This window comes from Apaloderma vittatum, unplaced genomic scaffold (assembly GCF_000703405.1).
Source record: "Apaloderma vittatum isolate BGI_N311 unplaced genomic scaffold, ASM70340v1 scaffold20901, whole genome shotgun sequence".
NCBI lineage: Eukaryota > Metazoa > Chordata > Aves > Trogoniformes > Trogonidae > Apaloderma > Apaloderma vittatum.
Genome location: NW_009697639.1, coordinates 2,721 through 23,581, shown reverse-complemented (window position 1 = coordinate 23,581; position 20,861 = coordinate 2,721). Strand labels below are relative to the sequence as shown.

At 50.1% G+C, this 20,861-nt stretch overlaps 1 protein-coding gene across 1 annotated transcript in view; it reads right to left on the bottom strand.

Annotated features, from left to right (window-relative positions):
* Positions 1–2,006: 2,006 nt before the first annotated feature.
* The window catches only part of USP35 (ubiquitin specific peptidase 35), a 19,873-nt gene continuing 1,018 nt past the window's right edge, over positions 2,007–20,861 (bottom strand). Inside the window, exons 4-12 of the mRNA XM_009877723.1 lie at positions 19,618–19,753; positions 14,111–14,240; positions 12,187–12,288; positions 8,949–9,107; positions 8,012–8,205; positions 7,806–7,899; positions 6,152–6,258; positions 3,644–4,859; positions 2,007–2,177 (exon numbers count right to left, since the gene is read on the bottom strand). Coding sequence (XP_009876025.1) covers positions 2,007–2,177; positions 3,644–4,859; positions 6,152–6,258; positions 7,806–7,899; positions 8,012–8,205; positions 8,949–9,107; positions 12,187–12,288; positions 14,111–14,240; positions 19,618–19,753 — 2,309 coding nt within the window. The remainder of the gene's footprint in view (positions 2,178–3,643; positions 4,860–6,151; positions 6,259–7,805; positions 7,900–8,011; positions 8,206–8,948; positions 9,108–12,186; positions 12,289–14,110; positions 14,241–19,617; positions 19,754–20,861) is intronic.

Below are 20,861 nucleotides of genomic sequence, written 5' to 3'. Positions count from 1 at the left end.
TTATTTAAATTAGGATCTCATTAAGGCAGTGACAGTCTCCTGTAAAAGCACCTTCCAGCACATGGCCCGGAAGATGCATCCAGGCGACGCTCCAGCACCAAACATTGTGCAGGAGCTTCATAAAAGACCACTAAAAACACCAGGAGACACTGCACTTTTTGCCTGACTTCAGCTTTGGGGCCATATTTCCATATTTCCTCTCAACACATCTTTAAACACGATGGTCACACTCCTCTGCCCACCTGCAAAACCCCACTGGTAGGACTGGGATTTGGAGAGCACCCATCTCCGGGCTGAGGGGTCCCCATCCCACCTCTCCCTGCTCCCCTCTTCCAAACCACTGCTCTGCAGAGCTGTCCTGTGGCTGTGAGGTTGGATGCTCCTCTCCCATCACCTTCCCCATTTCTTTTTTTTGACCCATCAACCCTGCAGCTGGGAGTACTGCAACAAGACACTGAGCCTCTACGTTGAATTAATTCATTTCCTTTATTTAGGTATAGGAAAGGCAATGAAAGATTATGATAGTATACACCAGAGATTTGATCCCAAGGGTCTTTAGCAGACATTCTGCTCACGTTAAGGTTGGAGTTGATGATCTTAAAGGTTTATGATGATGGATCTGATGATCTTTTCCAACCTAAACAATTTTATGATAATCTGCAGCAATGTCTGTGCTTTGCCTTTTCCTCCACGGCAACACAATATTCCCACCCCAATTCCCCACAGTTAAGCCCCGCACCCAGGGCCTAAGGCACAAGTCTCTGCCACGTGAGCCAGAGAAACCTCTACTACAGGCGTGAGGGAGGAGCAGGCAGGGACAACGGTTGAGGAGGGACACGGGAGGGAGTCATAGTCCCAGAGACACGCTGCCCAGGGCTTGGGTTGGCCTCTTGCCACCAAAATCAGCCCCTGTCCCATTACTGATTTATGTAATTCATTGGTTTACATAGTGTGTATTTGCATTGGATTGATGTATTTATATTGGGTTGATGCATTTGTACTGATGTATTTATATTGGGTTGACCTTCCATCCCAAAACATTCTATGAGTCTATGATCTGGTTGGGCTACTCCCCTTGCAAATCAGCATTTTTTTAAAAAATAAAATAATAGCTACTGGGTGTAGGGGGGGCTCTGACATTTGCTGCTCAGTTCAAGGTATCCCAAGGGAATGCCTGAGTTTTAAAGGGCAGATCCAGCTCAGAAAGATGACAGCAGCAGAAAGAGGCCAACCAAGTTCCAAAGACAAATCTATCTGGGCCTGCCATGTACACCAACAACATCCAGAGACCTTGTACACCTGTAACACAATGAGGCTTCTCTGACATCCAGAAAACCCTGACTGGACCAGCTCAGCCTCTCTTGGCTGGAGGAGTTTGTGCCTCCTGCTCTCTTTTGGGTGTTTTGCAATGCTGCCTGAAACACTTCTGGTCGACCAAGCAGGCTTCCAATCTCACCACCCCACCAGATCCACATTGCCTCATTGGCTGCTTGGCATTTTTCACCCTTTTACTACCTTTAGAGGTGTGTCAAGGTGGGTTCTCCAAAACCACATTAAAAAAAAACCAAACAACCAAGCAGAGATCACCCCCAAAACAAACTCAGTGCCACGAGAAGGGCTGCAGAGGGGATGTGCACGGCACATCTCCACCCCTGGGACCATGCTGGGTCCATTTGCATCCCTGTTCCTGTCCCAGTCCCCTCCCTGGGATGGTGGCATGGCTCACAGCAGGCAAGACACGGCTACGCTGAAGCAAAAGGGCACTTCTCCGAGCTGTCGGCAGCTGCTCATCTCCGCGATAGCTTAGGTACATTAAGGCGTGAAGACCAAGTGCATAGGAAGCGGTGGGACCCTCCAGGCGCCTCCAAATCAACCCCTGAGTCCTTTTGCATTGAAATCTTCCCCAAGTCCTTCTCTGAGATGCTCGCTCTCATCAGGGTGAGGAAGAGGAGCCTTTGGCTTTGGCTTGGCCCCGTGGACATTGACTACTGGGTTTAATCCATTGGCTAGAAGACAAGTCCATGAAAGGAGCCGGATCCACCCCCACCCGCAGCTGGGCTGCAGCCCCCCGACGAGTTGTCGTCATCCTTGTCCCTGTCAAAGTCTCTCCACCACAGCGGGGATTTCGGCAAGGCGGAGATGTAGGCAGCTCTGTTCCTTGCTTCTTTTTCCTGCTCCTGGGAGAAGGAAGGGGGAAAAAAACCACAAGGATATATTCTACGGCATCTGTGGCTAAATGACTCGGGTGGGGGGATGCTCCCACCTTCCCTGAGGAGCTGGGAGCCTGTTCGGTTGCCCCTGGGAGCCTCCTCCGAACTAAACTGGGGTGACAATCATGGAACGCTTTGGACTGGAAGGGACCTTAAAGCTCATTTTATTCCACCCCCTGCCCTGGGCAGGGACCCCTCCCACCAGCCCAGGTTGCTCCAAGCCCCGTCCAGCCTGGCCTTGGGCACTGCCAGGGAGGGGCTGCCACAGCTGCTCTGGGTGACCTGTGCCAGGGCCTCACCACTCGCAAAGGGAAGAATTTCTTCCTAAATCTCATATAAATCTCCCTCTTACAGTTTGAAACCATCACCTCTCATCCTGTCCTTACCAGCCTTGACCAAGGGTCCCTCCCCAGCTCTCCTGTAGCCCCTTCAGGCACGGGGAGGCTGCTCTAAGGTCTCCCCTTCCGGAGCCTTCTCTTCTCCAGGAGGAGAAGCCATATGGTCATCTCTAGAGCTCAGCAGGAGGGACGCAGCAAAGCACTGCATCTCTCCAGCGATCAAAAAACCCCAGCCCTTCCGCATCACCTCTGGGTGACCCCTCAAATTCCCCCTGTCCTTTGGGATGCTGCTGTTTGGAGAGGGTTGGACTCTGTCAGTTGAATGAAATCTGCTCTAGTTTGTATCTCCAGCTCATGCATCTTCCTCAGGCATATGGGAGAAAATACCAGGCAGAGCTGCCCAGGGCTGACAACAGCAAGTCAACCCTGAGCACCAACCTTGGAGCTGGAGCGAGTGCAGAGGAGGGCGACGGAGCTGGGGAATAAATGTGATGAAGGAGCTGGGGAATAAATCTGAGGAAAAGCGATGGAAGGAGCTGGGGCTGTTGAGTTTGAAGCAGAGGAGGCTGAGGGGAGCCCTCATCCCTCTCTGCAACTGCCTGACAGGACGTTGTGGAGAGGTTGGGGCTGGTCTCTTCTCACTGGGAGTGAGCGACAGAACCAGAGGGAACGGCTGCAAACTGCACCAGGGCAGGGTCACACTGGGCAGCAGGAAAATGTTTTCCCAGCAAGAGCCGTCCAAAAAAGAGCCGTCAGAGCTTGGCACAGGCTGCCCAGGGAGGGCGTTGAGTCCCCACCCCTGGAGGGGTTTCAAGGTCACTGAGATGTGGGGTTGGGGGAGATGGTTTAGGGGTGAGCTCTGTAGAGTAGGATCAGTGGTTGGACTTGATGATCCCAGGGGGCTTTTCCAACCTGAAGGATTCTGGGATTCTATGATTCGACATCCAATTTCATCAGGGAAACTGCAGCCCCTTTTATACCCAGATGCTAAAAAGGAAAAGGGTTTTGGCTTCAGAGAGCAGGTAGGGGACACGACCCCAGTGCTGCTCGGATGGGTGGGAAGGTGGCCCGTGAGCCGGGCAGCTGCAAAGTTACCTGCAAGTAGAGGATGTTGTCTTTGGAAATGGCTTCCATCAAGTCCTTGTGGAGGGAGGGTTCCCCGTGCAGGAGGCCAGCCTCGGCCAGAGCCTCGTGCAGCACCAAGCTCTGCCTGCCCGGCCGCTGCCTGTAGAAGAGGACGTAGGCAGTGTCCTTGGGGAAGAAAGAGGTGACGTTGCTGACCGATTCAAAGGAGGAGAAGGAAACTCTGGTGTCGTTGAAGAGGTACCACTGGATTTCAAAGTCCAACGGCCTGTCGGAGGCCGGTTTGGGGGCCCCGTCGCGGGGCTGGCCGTGGGGAACGGTGTCAGTGCACTCCCTGGAGTAGCAGTAGTAGTGGCCGCTCTCGGAGGAGATTCCCGAGTGCACGACCACGCTGCAGAGGTCATACACAACCGACGTGAAGCCGCTTCCCGTGGCAGCCCTGTCCTTTCCACGCCTGCAAACCTCCTCGGTTTCCTCCGGGGAGACGAGGACGGGCAGCTTGAGTACTACCGGGATGGAGACGTTGTCCAAGATTTTCTTCCTCTTCATAGTCCGCGGGTCGAAGGAGAACCGCAGCAGCGTGAGGATGAGGTAGTGCGGCCCCTCCGTCAGCTCCGCCACCTTCTCGGCGTCCTGCAGGGACGCGCATTTCTCACAGTGGTATTTATTCTCTGCTGTCAGTCTCTCCGGAGATAGAAAATAGTTGATCAAATCTGGGACAGATCTGGAGTCCTTGGGAGCACAAGCCTGCTCCCCAAAAGATGAGAGAGGGTCTTTGGCTGCCTCCGGGCCAACAGCGTTGCCACTTGAGGGAATCGCTGCTTCTCCTGGCTCCTGGAAACCCAAAGTTTCCACCAGCATTGGTGGGGCTGCAGGGTCTCCGGCCATGGGGACCTTCCTCGGGATCCAGGGAGACTCCGTAAGCTGGCTTGGGTTTTCAGGAGGTTCAATAAACTGTGGCCCGATTTCTTCCACTGGTAAAACAGACGTGCTCCCACACACGTGCCTGTCCGGCGGGGGAAAAGCCAGGGACAGGTCAGTGAAGGCTTCTTCTCGGGAGGAGACGTTCAGACACTTCAAGCAGCGGATCTTTGTCATCATTTTACCCCCAAACATCTTCTCAATCAACGTCTTGTTTAAGCAATGATGCTCCACCGCCTGAGACATCAAGTTGGATTCCTTGAGTTTCTGGTAGATCCTTTTTCCTGTTTTTTCTTCTTCGTGTAATCTTTGGCAGAGAGGAAAAAAAACGTTGAATTATGCACCAACACAACATCAAGAGGTAGTTTCTAAAGCAGGGGTTCTGTTCTCCATCCCAAGTGGTTACTCGGGGTTAACCTGCTAGTGCCCAGAAGGTGGGGAGGAGCTGGGTAGGATTTGGGAACCTGAGATCTCCATATGCCATTGACCCCCCAGCTTCTGGAGGGACCTCTGGGACAAGGAAAAATATAGGTTGGGTGGAAAGCAGCGTGGGAGCAGCCCTGAAGGGAGGGACTTGGGCATGTTGGTTGACAAGAGACTCAACACGAGCCAGCAGGGTGCACCTGCAGCCCAGAAAGTGACTCGTCTCCTGGGCTGCACCCAAAGGAGGGTGACCAGCAGGGTGAGGGAGGGGATCCTGCCCCTCTGCTCTGCCCTGGTGAGCCCCCACCTGCAGTGCTGCGGCCAGCTCTGGAGCCCACGGCACAAGAAGGACGTGGAGCTGCTGGAGTGGGTCCAGAGGAGACCACGAAGATGCTCAGAGAGCTGGAGCAGCTCTGCTATGAAGAAAGGTTGAGGGAGCCGGAGAAGAGAAGGCTCTGAGGTGACTTAATAGTGGCCTTCCAATCCATGAAAGGGGCTACAGGAGAGCTGGGGAGGGACTCTTGGTCAGGGGCTGTAGGGATAGGACAAGGGGCAATGGCCTGAAACTGCAAGAAGGTAGATTTAGAGTAGATCTAAGGAAGAAATTCTTCCCCATGAGAGTGGTGAGGCACTGGCACAGGTTGCCCAAGGAGCGTGTGGATGCCCCGTCCCTGGAGGTGCCCAAGGCCAGGCTGGACGGGGCTTGGAGCAACCTGGGCTGGTGGGAGAGAGGTGTACCTGCCCAGGGCAGGGGGGTGGAACTGGATGATCTTCAAGGTCCCTTCCAATCCCAACCATTCTGTGATTCTAGGATTCTAGGATTGATTCTATGATTCTATATTGATTCTATGACAGCAGAAACTGGGGATTTCTAGGTAAGAGAAAGGCAAAAATCAACTCTTTACAAAAGGAGGCTGAGCAGCTTGTCAGGCGAATCTCTGAACTGGGTACAATTCCCTTTGCCTTCAGAGCAAAGGGACAAATTTTCAAACTGACCTAAACCCTGACCTTACCCGAGCAGGGTTTCATCAAGGATCCCTGGACCAGCCTCAGCATCTTTCACCCTAAAACCTCCACCCTCCCAGCTCCCCCGGGGCGCCAGCCCCATGAGGTCAACACCAAACATCACGTCAGGTGTTGGGACGCCGTCGTCACGTCGCAGCTCTTGTCACGTACCGGTCCAGCAGGTACTTGAGGTACTCGGAGCAGTCCTGCTGGGCGCCGGGGGTGAACCAGGGAGGCCAGGAGGCAGAGAGGAAGCTCTCAGGGGAGATGGCAGGTCGCTGGCAGCAACACAGGAGAAGGAGAAGAGCATTTAATCCTCGGGATTTAGTTCTCTCTTCACACAGGGCGAGGAACGGGGAGAGGAGGGTCTTCCTGGCTGCTTGACTGGGAATGAGATGCACTTGTGTGCCTGATAAAGTCCTTTTTTTGTCTTTTTTTTTTCCCCTACAAGGGCTAATTTCAGTGCACAGGAAGATTTTCTTGCTTTGCCGCAAGCCAGGACTGTAAGGCTGAATTTCCTTAGCCATCATTTTACATCTGCTCCTCTAAACTATCCACATCTTTATTTCTTCCTTCAGTTTTAGAATGGTTTATTGGCCTGACCCAGGGACTTCTACTTAATTCAGCCTGAATTTAATTTGATGCTCTGTTTAATTTGATCAGGATCTCCTCTCACCGAATCCTTTCATTATATGAAAAAAAAAAAGAAAAAAAAAAGAAAAAAATCCACTAAACTTCCACCCATCATTCTGATCACTGCAGGCAGGCATTATCACATAATGTAATCGCTACTGTTAGGAAGCTGCTGCCTAATTAACATGGAAAACGACCCATCGTTTGCAAAGAAGTGACTTTAAGAACAGCCCAAAGGAAAAAAACTAACTAGAAGGCTATTAGGAAATTAGCAGGAAACTATTAACCATAAAGTACAGAACAAGAAAATATGCTTCTGTATTTGCTCATCAGAGATCACCGACACCGCAACCTGGCACCAAAAACCAGACTTTTCCATGGCCAAATATGAAATTTAACAGGTTGTCTACGAGTTTCCCCAAGAAGTCATCTGTAACGAAGTGATATCACAATGCAACAAGCCACCTCTGTCAGTCAAGGCTTGGGAAACAGAGAAGATGAGTGCTTTCTCAGCTAGGGAAAATTCATCAGATTTTGCAAATCATGCCCTTCCAGATACAGAAGGATGTATTTCCAAGAGAGGATCTAGATGTGACGCAGCTGTATCTCCAGGAGTCACTCACACTAATTTTCACATTTGTCAAGAAAGCATTCACAAATAATTTACGAGAACTATTTTTATTTTACTCACAGAGGATTTGAAGCATCTGGAAACTAAGGGGTGGGGGGTTTTTTTGTATTGTTATTCTCTAACAAAGCCACTTTTAATGCAATTTTCTTCCACTCCTTGCACTTCGCTGTGCAGCAAGGGGACGAACGAGCTCCGGTCTGATCTTTGCTGTGCAGCAGAAACAAATCCCTCTGGTTTATAACAACAGGCTTTTCAGCTGGCCACACATGTTAACGATCACCGAATGGACATCGTTGTCAAAACTGTTAGTTATTACATCAGCCCGACCCAGGAAGATCACAGACTGGCGGGAACACAGCTCGCTTTTGTGGGTGATAGGAGCTTGCCTCCTCCACCCCCAAAACCCAGCCTCTTTCACACAAACAAAATTCACCCCTTTACAAAAACCCACCGAGATCCACAGCTCCTTATCAGTGTGTCGGAGCCGGCAGGAAGCAACTTGGAGACGAGCCTTTCCGCAGCCGACAGTCCAAACAAATAACTAGAACATGAAATAATTACCTGACTGTGCTCCAAAAACGCAAAGAGCCACTGGAGCTTTGTCATCAGGGGCTGGGAGTTGCCCTCGGTTAAATTCAACACCGAATGCCGAAAGCTGCAAAAGAAAAGCAGAGGTAGAAACCGTAAGATGCAAAAAACTCAGCGCGGGGTGCGACAAGCAACCCCTGGAGACGTCTTGAGCAGGAGCAAAGGAGCAAAAAACTCACTCCGAAGCCATGAAAAGGGACTGTAGGATGCTATTCATGTAGCAGGTGTTTCCCAAGTTAATTAACCCGATCTTGCCCGTCTCTGACTTGGACGCCAGGCGTGGGTAGAAGCAGGCCAGCTCGTTCTTCTGGGAGGTCCAAGCATTTTGTCCCAAGAGATGTTTAATCCGGTCTTCGTTTGGAATAGGAAGAGCCTTGGGAAGAGAGATTTGTCTTACAAATCGTTATCTTTCCACGTGAAGAACTAGTAAAGGGCAACTGTAAAACTCCTCTGCTAGAGGCATTCACGCAACTCATTTCCCCTGCTCTCCACATGACCGTGCATCTGTGCAAGCAAGTGTTTAGCTCCTAGTATTGGTCTTTCAGAGGCATTCCTAATTAGAAGACCAAGAGTTCTGCAGACCCTCCATAAGAGAAGCATCTCGCTTCAACTCGAGGGGCAGAATTTTAAACTCTTTCTTCTACAACGTGAGGTGTCAAGGTTGGGACATTCCTACCAGAAGCACAGCCCCTCCGCACTAGGCTGCAAACTAAGTTGCCATTTCCCTATGGAAAATGGAAAAATCCTCAAATTAGAGAATGCTTTGGGCTGGAAAGGACCTTGGGCAGGGACCTCTCCCACCAGCCCAGGTCGCTCCAAGCCCCATCCAGCCTGGCCTAGGGCATTGCCATGGAGGGGGCTGCTACAGCTTCCATGGGCAACCTGTGCCAGGGTCTGCCCATCCTCACAGAAAAAAAATTTCTTCCTAATATCTCATCTAAATCTCCCTCTTTCAGTTTGAAACCGTCACCCCTTGTCCCATCCCTACAGTCCCTGAGCAAGAGTCCCTCCCCAGCTCTCCGGTAGCCCCTTCAGGCATGAGGAGGTGCCATCAGGTCTCCCCACATCCTTCTCCAGGCTGAACAGCCCCAAACGGCCGAGAGGTGCGTGTCTTACTTTAACCGCTTCTAGGACGGGTTCGTAGAGGTCTGGAAATCCTGAGAAGCGGAAGAACATGCAGTGGATGAGCTCGGCCAGCTGCTCCAGGGAGCTGGTGGCAGAGTTGGAGTTCTCCTTCTTCAGAGAGGCCACCAGCCTGGGGATGTGAGGGAGCAGCTGGAAAAGGAAAACTCGCTACATTAAAAATGGCTCCAAATTACTCGCGGAGGTTTGACACATGTGCAGGGAAATGAAATTCATCCCCCAGTCAGAAAGGAGAGTTCTCAGTCCCATTCTGGACTTCACCCTTCACCCTATGAACTCAGTGGCAACTCTTCTGTTGACTTGAGCAGCGCAAACACCACAGACCTGTGAGGGCTTCACGTTCAGGACTCCTGCAGGTTCAGGCGACTGCTTTGCCATGCTGCGATCATTTTCTGTGCGGTAAAATCTCCACTACATCACACACCCAAGGTGGAAAGGAGCGTTCTGCCCTGACTGTCAGGTTCACACCTCCAGGACCCACGAATTAGCCCACAAGAAGCACTATTGGGTCTGCTACCTTTTATTTCATACTCTATAAACTAAACTGGAATCCCTACAGCCGGATGGGTGGCGGCAGGGCCATAACCAGCGCTGCTGTTCGTTTGCTTTCATCTAGAAAATTTAAAGACAGAGGCAAAAACATTGCTCACGGGCACCCTCTGCTGACCCCGCATCTGTTTGGAGAATTAATAACCTATTCCCAACCCTGCAGACATTCCACAGTGACCTTGGGTGCTTACGCAACCTTTTTCATCTTATTTTATGCTATTTTTACCCCAGAACAATCCTGGAATAAAGTCTCAGGATCTCCAGTCTGGTCCTCTCGTCCTCCTTTCCTCTTCCTCTCTTCTTTCTCCCTTTCTTTCTCCTCAAAATGTTGGAGATGTTAACTATTTCTTTTTCAAATGGAAGGTTTTGTTGGGGAAGAAAATGAACCCCAACACCATTTTATAGATCAATATCGTGCCAAGCTGGGATGGGAACAGTTCTCAAAACCCTTCCAAGGTGCCAGGGCAAAGACAGAAAGATAAGAAGCAAGCCAGGTCTGTGCCCACTTCTTTAAAACTAGGGGAGGAAATTTGTGCTTGCTGGGCTGCAGATGGAAACCATCGAGCCAAGAGCAGCCGATAGGTTCTGGAAGGTTTCAAAACCGAGACGCCCAGCTGAAGACAATCCATTGGAACGACCCTATTTTTAGAAGTGGAAGAGTTTCTTGAGAAATTCAGGTTCATTTGAAGTGTCTGCAGCTGAGGAATGAAAAGAAGACAGTGGAAAATGTTGGCTAGCTTTGCTTTTTAGCCAGCCTTAGCTGTTTGTTCTGAGAACTTTAAGTGGCAAGCCAAACGTAACGGTCTTAACGAAAAAAAATCAGATATTAATAGGAGTGGTTTTCCATCACTGCTTTTATCAGTTGAATCACCACAAGCAAGTCTCTGCCTTCAGTTTTGCTTTTCAACTGCAGTGTTGCAGAGGCAATGCCAGCGAGAAGCAGAGCCGTGCCTTAGTGTCAACAGCCAAAGTAAAATATAAAATATCACTGTGAAAATGAAAACAGGAGATTCAAATGAAAACAGGAGATTCAAATGCTGCGACAAGTGGAGTTTTTTTCTTTTAACAGCAGGGAATTCATGAAGGAGAAGTGTTCTGACCTGGTCTCTGAGTCCTATTGCACTGGTGCTGTGCAGTGCTTTGAAAGATGACCCATCCCTTCAAGAAATGGTCCCGGATGCCACATGTTGGTGACAATTTGGGGTCATACGTGGGACAGGGCCCATTGAGAACCCCATGGACAGTCAGCTACCTGCTTAGGAACCAGCAAGGGCTGTTTATGAATATATTCCCCATCCTCCACTGCCTGAACTCTCCGAGACGGTCTCAATGCAAAGGCTTCACCTAACGCATCCCGAAGCTGGAGGGGCAACATCGACCACGCTCGGCTGAAAGAGTGGGAGCAAATATGTCACCGTATCTTCTAAACCTGCCCCTGAAAAACCACCCTAAGCCAACCCGGGTCAGGTCACCCTCCTGCCCCAGGCCACCCCTCTGCCTCCTCCGCTTTCCTTCTTGAGGCAAAACACGATAGTGCAGGTTTGTGGTTGACCCAGACAAGGTGGGCAATGCTGACCATCAGGATTTTCTGCTACGTTATGGACAACACAGAGCAGGACTCGGACGGCCGAACGGCTCAGCAGGAGAGAGAGCATGGAAGAAGGGAACTTTCTATTCCGCTCGCAGGGCTGGAGAAAACCAGGTTAAAATGACTGCAAGAGCGCTGCAGCCATCCCTGAGGAGACCCTCCGGGGGGCTCGACAGGCCAGCCAAGATATTTGCACTAACCAGCCCCTCAGCTGGTGGGCTTTGAAGTTGAGAGAGGACCACGGAGATGAAATTGCCCATAGAGATCACTCCTCCAGCCAGTGAAGCACCGCAGAAGAAGGTGGCGCGTGCACACATGGCACAATTCTGGAAGGGCCAAGCCCCAAGCACGTTTATACTGGTTTATCCCTGAAGATGAACCATCCAGCTCGTCAGCCCCAAAAGAAATGGGAGGAACTATCAGAGGAGAAAGCAAAGCCTCACTTCTCTGCACCCTATTCTCTGACATGGGGTGGTTGCTCTGTCTGTGGCAACAAACTCCTTTGAGGCCCAGGCCTTGGCTCCACATCTCAGCACTGGTTCCATTGTGCCCAAAAAGCTGTGTGGGTGCAAAAGAGGCTCCCAGAGGCCACCTGCAGCTGCCAGGACAGGCAGCAAGCGGATGGGCAGGGTTGGGTTTACATCATTCTGTGAAATCACAGAACCACAGAATCATTAAGGTTGGAAAAGACCTCTAAGATCATCAAGTCCAACCATCTACCCAACACCACTGTGACCACTAAACCATGTCCCCAAGTGCCACATCTGCACGGTCTCTGACACCTCCAGGGATGGGGACTCCACCCCTGCCCTGGGCAGCCTGTGTCAACACCTCACCACTCTTTCAGGAAAGGAATTTTTTTTAATATCCAATCTAAACCTCCTCTGGTGCAACTTGAGGCCATTTCCTCTTGTCCTATCATTAGCAACTTGGGACAAGAGATAACACCCACAAATCAAGAAGTTGAGGGAAATATTCCACAATATCTCAGCACCTTAGGTTGTCTCCCACCCGTGTTGCCCCACTGCTGCACTCGGGGCAATGCCTTCACCCAAGAGCCAGACGCAGCCTTACCAAGTGAAACGCCTCGTGGGAGTGCTGGAAGCTCAGCAGCATGTACTGCAGGACGGACAAAGCCCCCTCCCTCACGATGGGGTACAGCAACTTGGAAAAGACCTGGTGGGGAAGATATAAAAAAAAAAAGAAAATAAGAAGACAGGATGGCACTGCAACATGCAGGGGAAGGGGCATCTCCTGCAGCTGCTGCTCTGTTCCTGCTCCCCGTTGGATGTTGAAGCAAGCAGCCTGCAGCCAGGTCTCCAGAGTCATCTCTTCTCCAGAGCATGTCTAAAATGGATTATCATAGAATCATAAAATCATAGAATCACAGGGTGGTCAAGGTTGGAAGGGAGCTCTGGAGATCCCCCAGTGCCACCCCCTGCCAGAGCAGGGTCACCCAGGGCAGCCCCACAGGAACGCGTCCAGGCGGGGTTGGAAAGTCTCCAGAGCAGGAGACTCCACACCCTCTCTGGGCAGCCTGGGCCAGGGCTCCGGCACTCGCACAGCCAACAAGTTTCTCTTCAGGTTGATCTGGAACTTCCCACGTTCTAACTCAAACCCATTATTCCTTGTTCCATTGCTGGGCACCACTGAGCAGAGATTGTCCCCTTCCCCTTGACCCCCACCCCTCAGATATTTCTCTACGTTCATAAGGTCCCCTCTCAGCCGTCTCCTTTCCAGGCTGAACAGCCCCAGGTCTCTCAGTCTCTCTTCACAGCAGAGATGTTCAGTCCCTTGACCATCTTCACCTTTTCAGGCTTGTGCATGGTGAGGTGCAGACCTCTGTGACACCCTTGCACCTCCTGATGGGTGACACAAAGCAAGGAGAGATGCCAGATTTTCTAAAATGTGCCTCTTCTGATTTATTGTGCAATCTGGAACTTTATGACCAACCTTTTGTGCAAAGAGATAGAAAACAGAGGCCTTTGCAAAGGGTGAGTAATGATATTATGGAGGGTTGAGTCACCAGCCCTGGAGGGACTGGGTGAGCAGTTGGACTTGATGACCTTGAAGGTCTTTTCCAACCCCAATGACTCTATGATGTACGATTCTGTACCTTTAGAGTTGCCAAAAATCACAGGTTATCTTAAGTGCCTTTTCACAGGCATTAACAACGGAAGGAAAGGTAACGAAAAGCCAGAGATGTTCGATCACCCTCCCGCTGCTCAACGCACGTGAGGATCACAGGGACAAATGCAGCTATTGACCACGTTCCAGTCCTGGTAATTATGGTTGTGATAACTTGTAGGGTGGCTTTCACTGGAGGCTCAGCCAGGCATTGTCCCTGTTATACAAAGGAGGGAACAAGACTGCAACATGGGAAATGTTTTTGAAGTGGTGACCAATCTCAGCGCCTGGTCACACGGTTTTCAGAGAGCAGCAAATGCGAAACAGGGGATGGCCACGGCAGCGGGGGCTTTACCTGCGCTCGTAAATGAACTAAGGCCAGGGCGTGGGCTTTAAAACTGAGCTGGGACTGTGAGGAGCGCTGATGGCTCACTGGTCTGTATTCTGCCTGAGGCAACCAGCACTGATCCAGGCTCAGCTGAAGGAGAGCGCGTCGCATTCCCAACAGTGAATTTTACGAGAGCTCCATAGTTTGGGAAGGGTAATGTTGGGTTGGCTTGAAAATCCTTGGCTTCTCTTATTTCATAACCTTGAAGACTTCAGCATCTCCGCGTACCAAGACCTAAAGAACTGCAGGTTGCTCTGGAGAACTTGCAAAACCAGAATCAGCCCAGCAGCTCACGCACAGCACAGAAACACTCGCCGAGGGTGCGGGGGACACATCAGTCCCTCCAAAGCCCCTTGGGACGGCGCGCTCTTTTCTGTACCTCTCAAGGCACATATCCTCCTCATTCAGTTGAAAGGCAAGAAGATCTTTCAGGTGCAAGGAGAAGCCCGTTGTTCCCACCCACGTCTGAAAGAGCCCACTGACCTTTTCAATTTTCGAAAGGGTGACCTCAATCAAGATGCTGAACTTTTTCACCGCAGCCAGACCCTTCAGCAGAGCAATGATCCACTTGTCTATGTTCTTCCCCAGGGGCCAGGACACCCAGTCGATCATCCTGAAATGAAATAAAAACTCTTAAATTAAATTTGATGCACATACTGTGGAAGCCAAGCTCCGCTGTGGGTTAAAGCTCCTCCAGATTTGTGCCTAGTCAGTAAGAGAGACTCTTCCTAAAGCATCTCACGTGTTATTCAAAGCACAGCAGAGCCTGAAGTGGAATTACCCCAATGTCACAGAATCACAGAATCACAGAATCACAGAATCACAGAATCACAGAATGTCAGGGGTTGGAAGGGACCTCTGAAGATCATCTAGTCCAACCTTCATCCCAGCACACCCAACCACTACACCACAGCCTCAAGTGCTAGATCTACTTTTTGTTTAAACACCTCCAGGGTTGGTGACTCCACCACCTCCCTGGGCAGCCTGTTCCAGTGCCTCACCACTCGTTCAGGAAAGAACTTCCTCCGAATATCCAACCTAAACTTACCCTGACGCAACTTGAGGCCATTTCCCCTTGTCCTGTCATTAGTAATTAGAGAGAAGAGACCAGCACTAGCCTCACTACAGCCTCCTTTTAGGTAGTTGTAGAGGGCAATAAGGTCTCCTCTCAGCCTCCTCTTCTCCAGACTAAACAAACCCAGTTCATCACATTGTGGTTTGTCGAGGGACCAGACCCAAGTCCACAGAAGAAATTGGGAATTTCTTCCACTAACTTGGCTCAACTAACTTGAGTTCAAGTTTTTTAACACTTTGATGATGCTCTGTATGTACTGGTATGAGGTCTGCATTGTTACTGGTGAGGAAAATCCACTCAGCTACAGATCTTTTCACTCTCTGGGGAAGGAAATATTGATTTCCAGAAATGCATTAAAAAGGAAAATAGTGGTATCCCTAGCAGAAGCCAGATATTCCTGAATGTCGCAGCTGACAAATTTCACCTACAGCCACTCAAGCAACATGATGTCATGTTTCTGTAAGTAATAAGCACTTTACAGAAGTCACTCAAAAAAATAACCTCAGACTAAGCGGTGACACACGGCTTCTGTTTAATGTTTAACAAAAATGGGAAGTAACTAAGGCTTGGGTTCTCCAAGGGCCAAACTCTGCTAACCATTTCTGCTGACTTTTGAGTTGAGGATAGCCCAGATTTTGAGTCTCCCACCTCAGCCCAGCTATCTTGCTTTTTGGCTTATCAGCCTGTATGTCATGCAAAATGTACGAAGGGAACACGGATAAGTAACCACCACAAGGCAAAGAGCAGGAATAAGTGAAGTCTATGAGGAACTGGAAAAATAAAAAGCTAGGCAGTAAGGAAAGATGGAAGAGCAGAATATGTTGGGATGCTGAGAAACACCAAAAGGCAAGGCAAGTTGAATAATTAGGCAAATACCAGAAAAGCTTCCACAGACATTTGTGTCAGAGGAGAATAAGAAAAGCCGTCACTGCAGAGAGAAGGTGTGACAGTGATAGGAGGTATGATATGGCCTCTCGATGTGACTTCCAGACTAAACACATCCTCTTCAGGAAGAAGGAGTTGATCGGGGTGACAAAGAGGAGGCAGATGAAAGATTTGGGAATGGAAACAAGAGCAACGATACAAGAGTTGAAGAGCTCGTGCCAAGGGGAGTTGGTGAGTTCCATCAGGTGAAATTCAACTCTGGTGAGTTTTAACGCCCCCGTTAACTTCGACGCGGTGCGTTATGGGAAGATAGTTCCTCCAGTGAAGACGGGCAATGAGGGGATGACTGGGAAGAAGGGATTGCACGCCGCAGGGGGTTACCACGGGTCCCTGAGTCAGGATACAGGAATTTCTAGTCAAAGGACAGAAGTCAATCATATCTGACTGGCTACCCGTAAGGTAGCAGCAGGATCTAATGATGTTAGCACAAACTTCCTGCACAGGGCCGTGAAGTCCGTGATGATGCAAAGCTGGGAGGCACCATCAACACAAAGAGGAGGATCAAGGTATCACGAGGAAGACCCTGAGGATTAGAAATGTGGAACTGGGAGGAGAAGTATGAATTCCAAACGCAGGCAAAGCACAAGCAATGGAGGCCACGTGATGGTAACTTGTGTGCTTGACCACAACCAACCAGACACCAGGTGACTAGGAGCTCCCCGTTTAACAGTAGCCATGGGAAACACCAGCACCATGTTTTGGTGAAGAAGAAAAGGTGTTTTCCACGGCGAAACAATGACCTTCCAAGCTGTTGCCAAGGGCCACGATGAACAGCACCTGCAACATGGTGCACAAACGTCACCACCCATGTCTAAGACCGATGACCTGAAGTGGGATCAGGTGTTGAAAAAGCCAGTTAGGGTGGTCAGGGCAATGAAGAACATTTCCTGCAAGAGAAGCTTAAAATAACCTGTGCTTGCTCAGCACAGCCACAGGGAAGCAGAGATGGGAACAGGCTGCTCTGCCTGCATCCACTGAAGGAATAAACACCAGGGAGGAAAAAGAGCTATTTCAGCTACTTTTGTTGGCATGAGAACAAATGAACAATAAGATGCCCAGAAGTACTTCTAGGCTGGCTATTAGGAGAGAGATTCGAACCATTAAAGCAGCCCGGTGGTGGGGCGGCTGTGACAGAAGAACAGTGGGAGCAAAAGCCCTTCCTGGTCTGGAATGTCAACGCCAATAAAGCAGGGAGGTGACTCCAAAGGTCCCTCTTCACCCTGTCTGCTTTCACACAAGCATAAAATAACCTTGGTCACTTTAATCTGTGTTTTACCAGCACTAGTGTCTAAATTGCAGTCCTGCCTACTGCTTTCCTCCATTGCTGCAGTGGGAAGAAATTACATTTTAAATTCGTATTGCATTTTCCACATTGCAAGTTCCACAAACATTCGGGCAGCCAGGGTCCTGATTCTAAAGAGCAGCCATGGATCGGGCACGCTAAACTCGGAAAAGCTCAAATCCTGATTTCCAGAGGCAGTAAGTGGCTGCATCGCTGCGTGATGGCAGATGCCTTCTCCACCTGGACCTGGGCACTTTGAAACAGATATACACGCTCCAGGGAAAAAAAAAAAATAAATTAAAATCACAAATCAGTGAGTGCTTCTGAAGTCATGGATGCACATTAATGGAGTTTATCTGAAAAGAGGCAAACTCTAAAAGAGACTGCAGTGTGCTTAGACCAACAGGTGCCAGGCTTGCAGGTTTTTTTGCCTTTATTTGTTCTTTAAGGGCTCGATCTGGCTGGCCCTGATGATCTCAGAGGTCTTTTCCCGTCTCAGTAACTCTGTGATTCTGTGATCAGAAGCTCCATCCCACCTCCAGTTTCTTCCCCTGATACTAACTCCCCAATCCAAACCCTGGAGGAAGAGAATTCTGTCTGAGCTGGAAGATCCTTCCGACTCGTACATTTTAATCTGATTTTTCCAGGCATGGAGCACAGGCACTCATCACATGCCCGGCGGTCATGCAGTTTTCTGGGGGCCCTGTTTGCTTTAAACACGCCAAAAACTTCCGCGTTTCTCCTAAGTGATCTTAATTACACTTCTGCAGGCTCTGCTTAATGTTTGGCTAATTCTGAGTAATCATTTACTCATCCTTCTGCGTGACAAAGAATGTTTTAAGGCATGATGGAACCGATTTTGCAACCTCTATATTTAGACACTGGTGCTCTCCGAGGGTTCATCGCCTGGAGCCTGTGGCAGCAGGTTGCCCGAAGGAGAAAAAGAGGGAGAAGGCGGTTAAGAACTGAACTGATAATTGAATCTTTTGTCTTGGGTTGCTCAGGGAAAACCATGACCTTCCCCAGCAAGTCAAAAAGAATCAACCCCTTTCTGCACAAAGTTCCCATCGGCAATAGTGTGGGTTGCTGGCGTGGTGAGCCTGGCAGCGCTGGGTTAACGGTTGGACTTGATGATCTTAAAGGTTTCTTCAACCTTAATGATTCTATGATTCTGTGTAACCTTATTGTGGGGGACATAAATCCTGTAATGAGAAGAGGAAAAGAGATGTTTCCAGCAAGATCAGGTCACAGTGTGTGTGCTACTGCCTGCGAACGTCACCCGTTCAAATGGAGACGTCTAAGACCCTCTGGTGAGACCCCACCTCGAATCCTGCCTCCAGTTCTGGTGTCCCCACCGTAAGAGGGACATGGAGCTGTTGGAACGAGTCCAGAGGAGGCCACAAAGCTGACCCAGGGGCTGGAGCAGCTCTGCTGTGAGGACAGGCTGAGGGAGCTGGGGGTGTTCAGTCTGGAGAAGAGAAGTCTCTGGGGGGGCCTTATCCCTGCCTGCAGTGCCTGAAGGGACCTACAGGGAGGCTGAGGAGGGACTTTTGACAAGAGTGTCCAGTGACAGGACAAGGGGAAATGGATTTAAACTGGGTTTAGGCTGGATCTTAGGAAGAAATTGTTGAGTGTGAGGGTGGCCAGACTCTGGCCCAGATTGCCCAGAGAGGCTGTGGCTGCCCCCTCCCTGGAGATGTTCAAGGCCAGGTTGGATGAACCTGGAGCAAAGCACCCTGGGCGGGTTCAGGGCGTCCCTGCCCATGGCAGGGGTTGGATGAGATGATCTCTCAGGTCCCTTCCAACCTAGGCCCTTCTAGGATTCATTCTATGATTCTATGAAGACAAGCATGGGTTGAGGATCATTGATTCACAAATGGTTTGGGTTGGAAGGGACCTTAAAGCTCATCTCGTTCCAACCTCCCTGCCCTGGGCAGGGGCCCCTCTCACCAGAACAGGTTGCTCCAAGCCCTGTCCAACCTGGCCTTGGGCACTGCCAGGGAGGGGACATAATCCTAAGCAAATCTGGAGCAAGGCACTGGAACTCAGAGGAGCTGCAGGACTTGGACACAAGTGTGCAAGGAAGATCTGGTGATGCCAAAGGGGGCAGCGGCTCTTCATCGTGCCCTGGTGAGGGCTCCATTGACTCTGTCTGCACAAAGTGCAAGGATAAACATTGCACAGAACTAAGATCCCGATCAGCAGCACCATATTTATGACAGAGATCAAGGTGGCGTCACTGAAACCGTTGGGCATGCCCCCCTGGCAAGATTTTAGCCATGACTGGTGAAACACGATGATGTCCTTCTGAAGGGAGACAGGGATCAGTGGGAAATTCTATAAAGGAGTTCTTTTTGTGAAGAAAAGGCCCTCTACAGCTTTGAAAAAAAGTCAAACCTCTTCAAGAGCTTATTTTGGGCATCCCATAGCATTAATTTCTAATAAAAAACCCCAACAGTCAGATAAATAGATAGATAGATAGATAAATGGAATCACCAAAATTCTAGTTATCTAGGCCCTCAGGGCTGGCAGGAAGGATCCAAAAATTCCCTTTTTCCCCACAGACTCCTCACTAGACAGCTCCAGGCAATCTATCTGGGAGAAAACCGCACAAAGGAACTGAGTGCACCTTTGGGGTGGGATTTTCTCCAAACTGAGGATGCCCTTCACTGATGCAGCTTCTCCTACCTGCCGATGGCCATCATCATTTGCACATCGGTGATGCTGTCGTCGTTGGTCAGGTTTCTTATGACGCCGTCCATGAGCTCCAGAGGGACAAACTGGACCACGCTGGCCAAGGCGTTGGATGGTGCCTCCTGTTCCTCTGCAAGACATGGAGGAGCACCAGCAGGAAGATGTTAGTCACGGGGAAAAAGAGGCACCTGAGGTCATTTCTTGTCTCTAAACGCCAAATCATTTCTGCCTATGAAAATGGAGCAAAGAATCAGCTGGTAAAAGTGAGCAATGTGGAGATAAGTTCCCAGATCCCGGTGTAGAAGAGAATGAGTTTGGGTCATAGCAGGCAGGCTGTTGCACGGGGCCATACGCAGCCCAAGGGGAGGAAGAGATCACAGGCACAAGAAGGTTCTCAGGCCAGCCCTGGGTCCCGAGTTTCCTCTGTGTGCTCCAAGTACTTCAGATAATTGCAACAGGATGTGACAGCAGGTTTGCCCACCTGGAGCACCTTGAAAATGTGAGGCTTTCCTACGGAGGGCACCGAAAATCCATCTCCTTGTGGGCTTAGGAATGGCTGGAGCAAGAGCTCACGGCAGAGAGCCCAGCCTTGCATGGCACTGGTACCTCCAAAAATCTTCTGAGACCCTCTGCAATAACCTAAAGACCCCAGAAGATGGATGAATATCCTCCATCCCACCTTAAGACATGACCACCCTCCAGGGAGATGGTAGGGCTTCCTACCTCTAGATCACTGAGAAATGATTCCTTAACTTTGTCTTTAGTTTCTGCCAGGAAGCAGGCTGTGGGGTCCCATCAAGTCAGCCACGAGAGATATCTCTAGAAGGTTTCAAGTCCAGCTCTAACCAGCTGCAGAGAAGGCGCTTTCCACCAAGCACAGCTGATGCTGGGAAGGGCTCAACACACAAACGCGTGCTGCAAATATCCCAACCCAGTTAACAGTTCCTGGTGCACAGTTTGGGGTGATGTTGCTGTCCTGGCTTAAAGCCCCAGATAACATTTAGAGATGCTTGTTTATTATATTTCACCCGTGGCTGTATTTCTGGAGTGGATGAGGACCATGCCAGACATCAAACTCAACAAATTTTACGTAGAGTCACAGAATGATTTGGGTTGGAGGGGACCTCAAAGATCATCTAGTTCAAACCCCCTGCCATGGCAGGGACATCTCCCACTAGATCAGGTCGTTCAAGGCTCCATCCAGCCTGGCCGTGGGCACTTACAGGGGGGGAGCACTC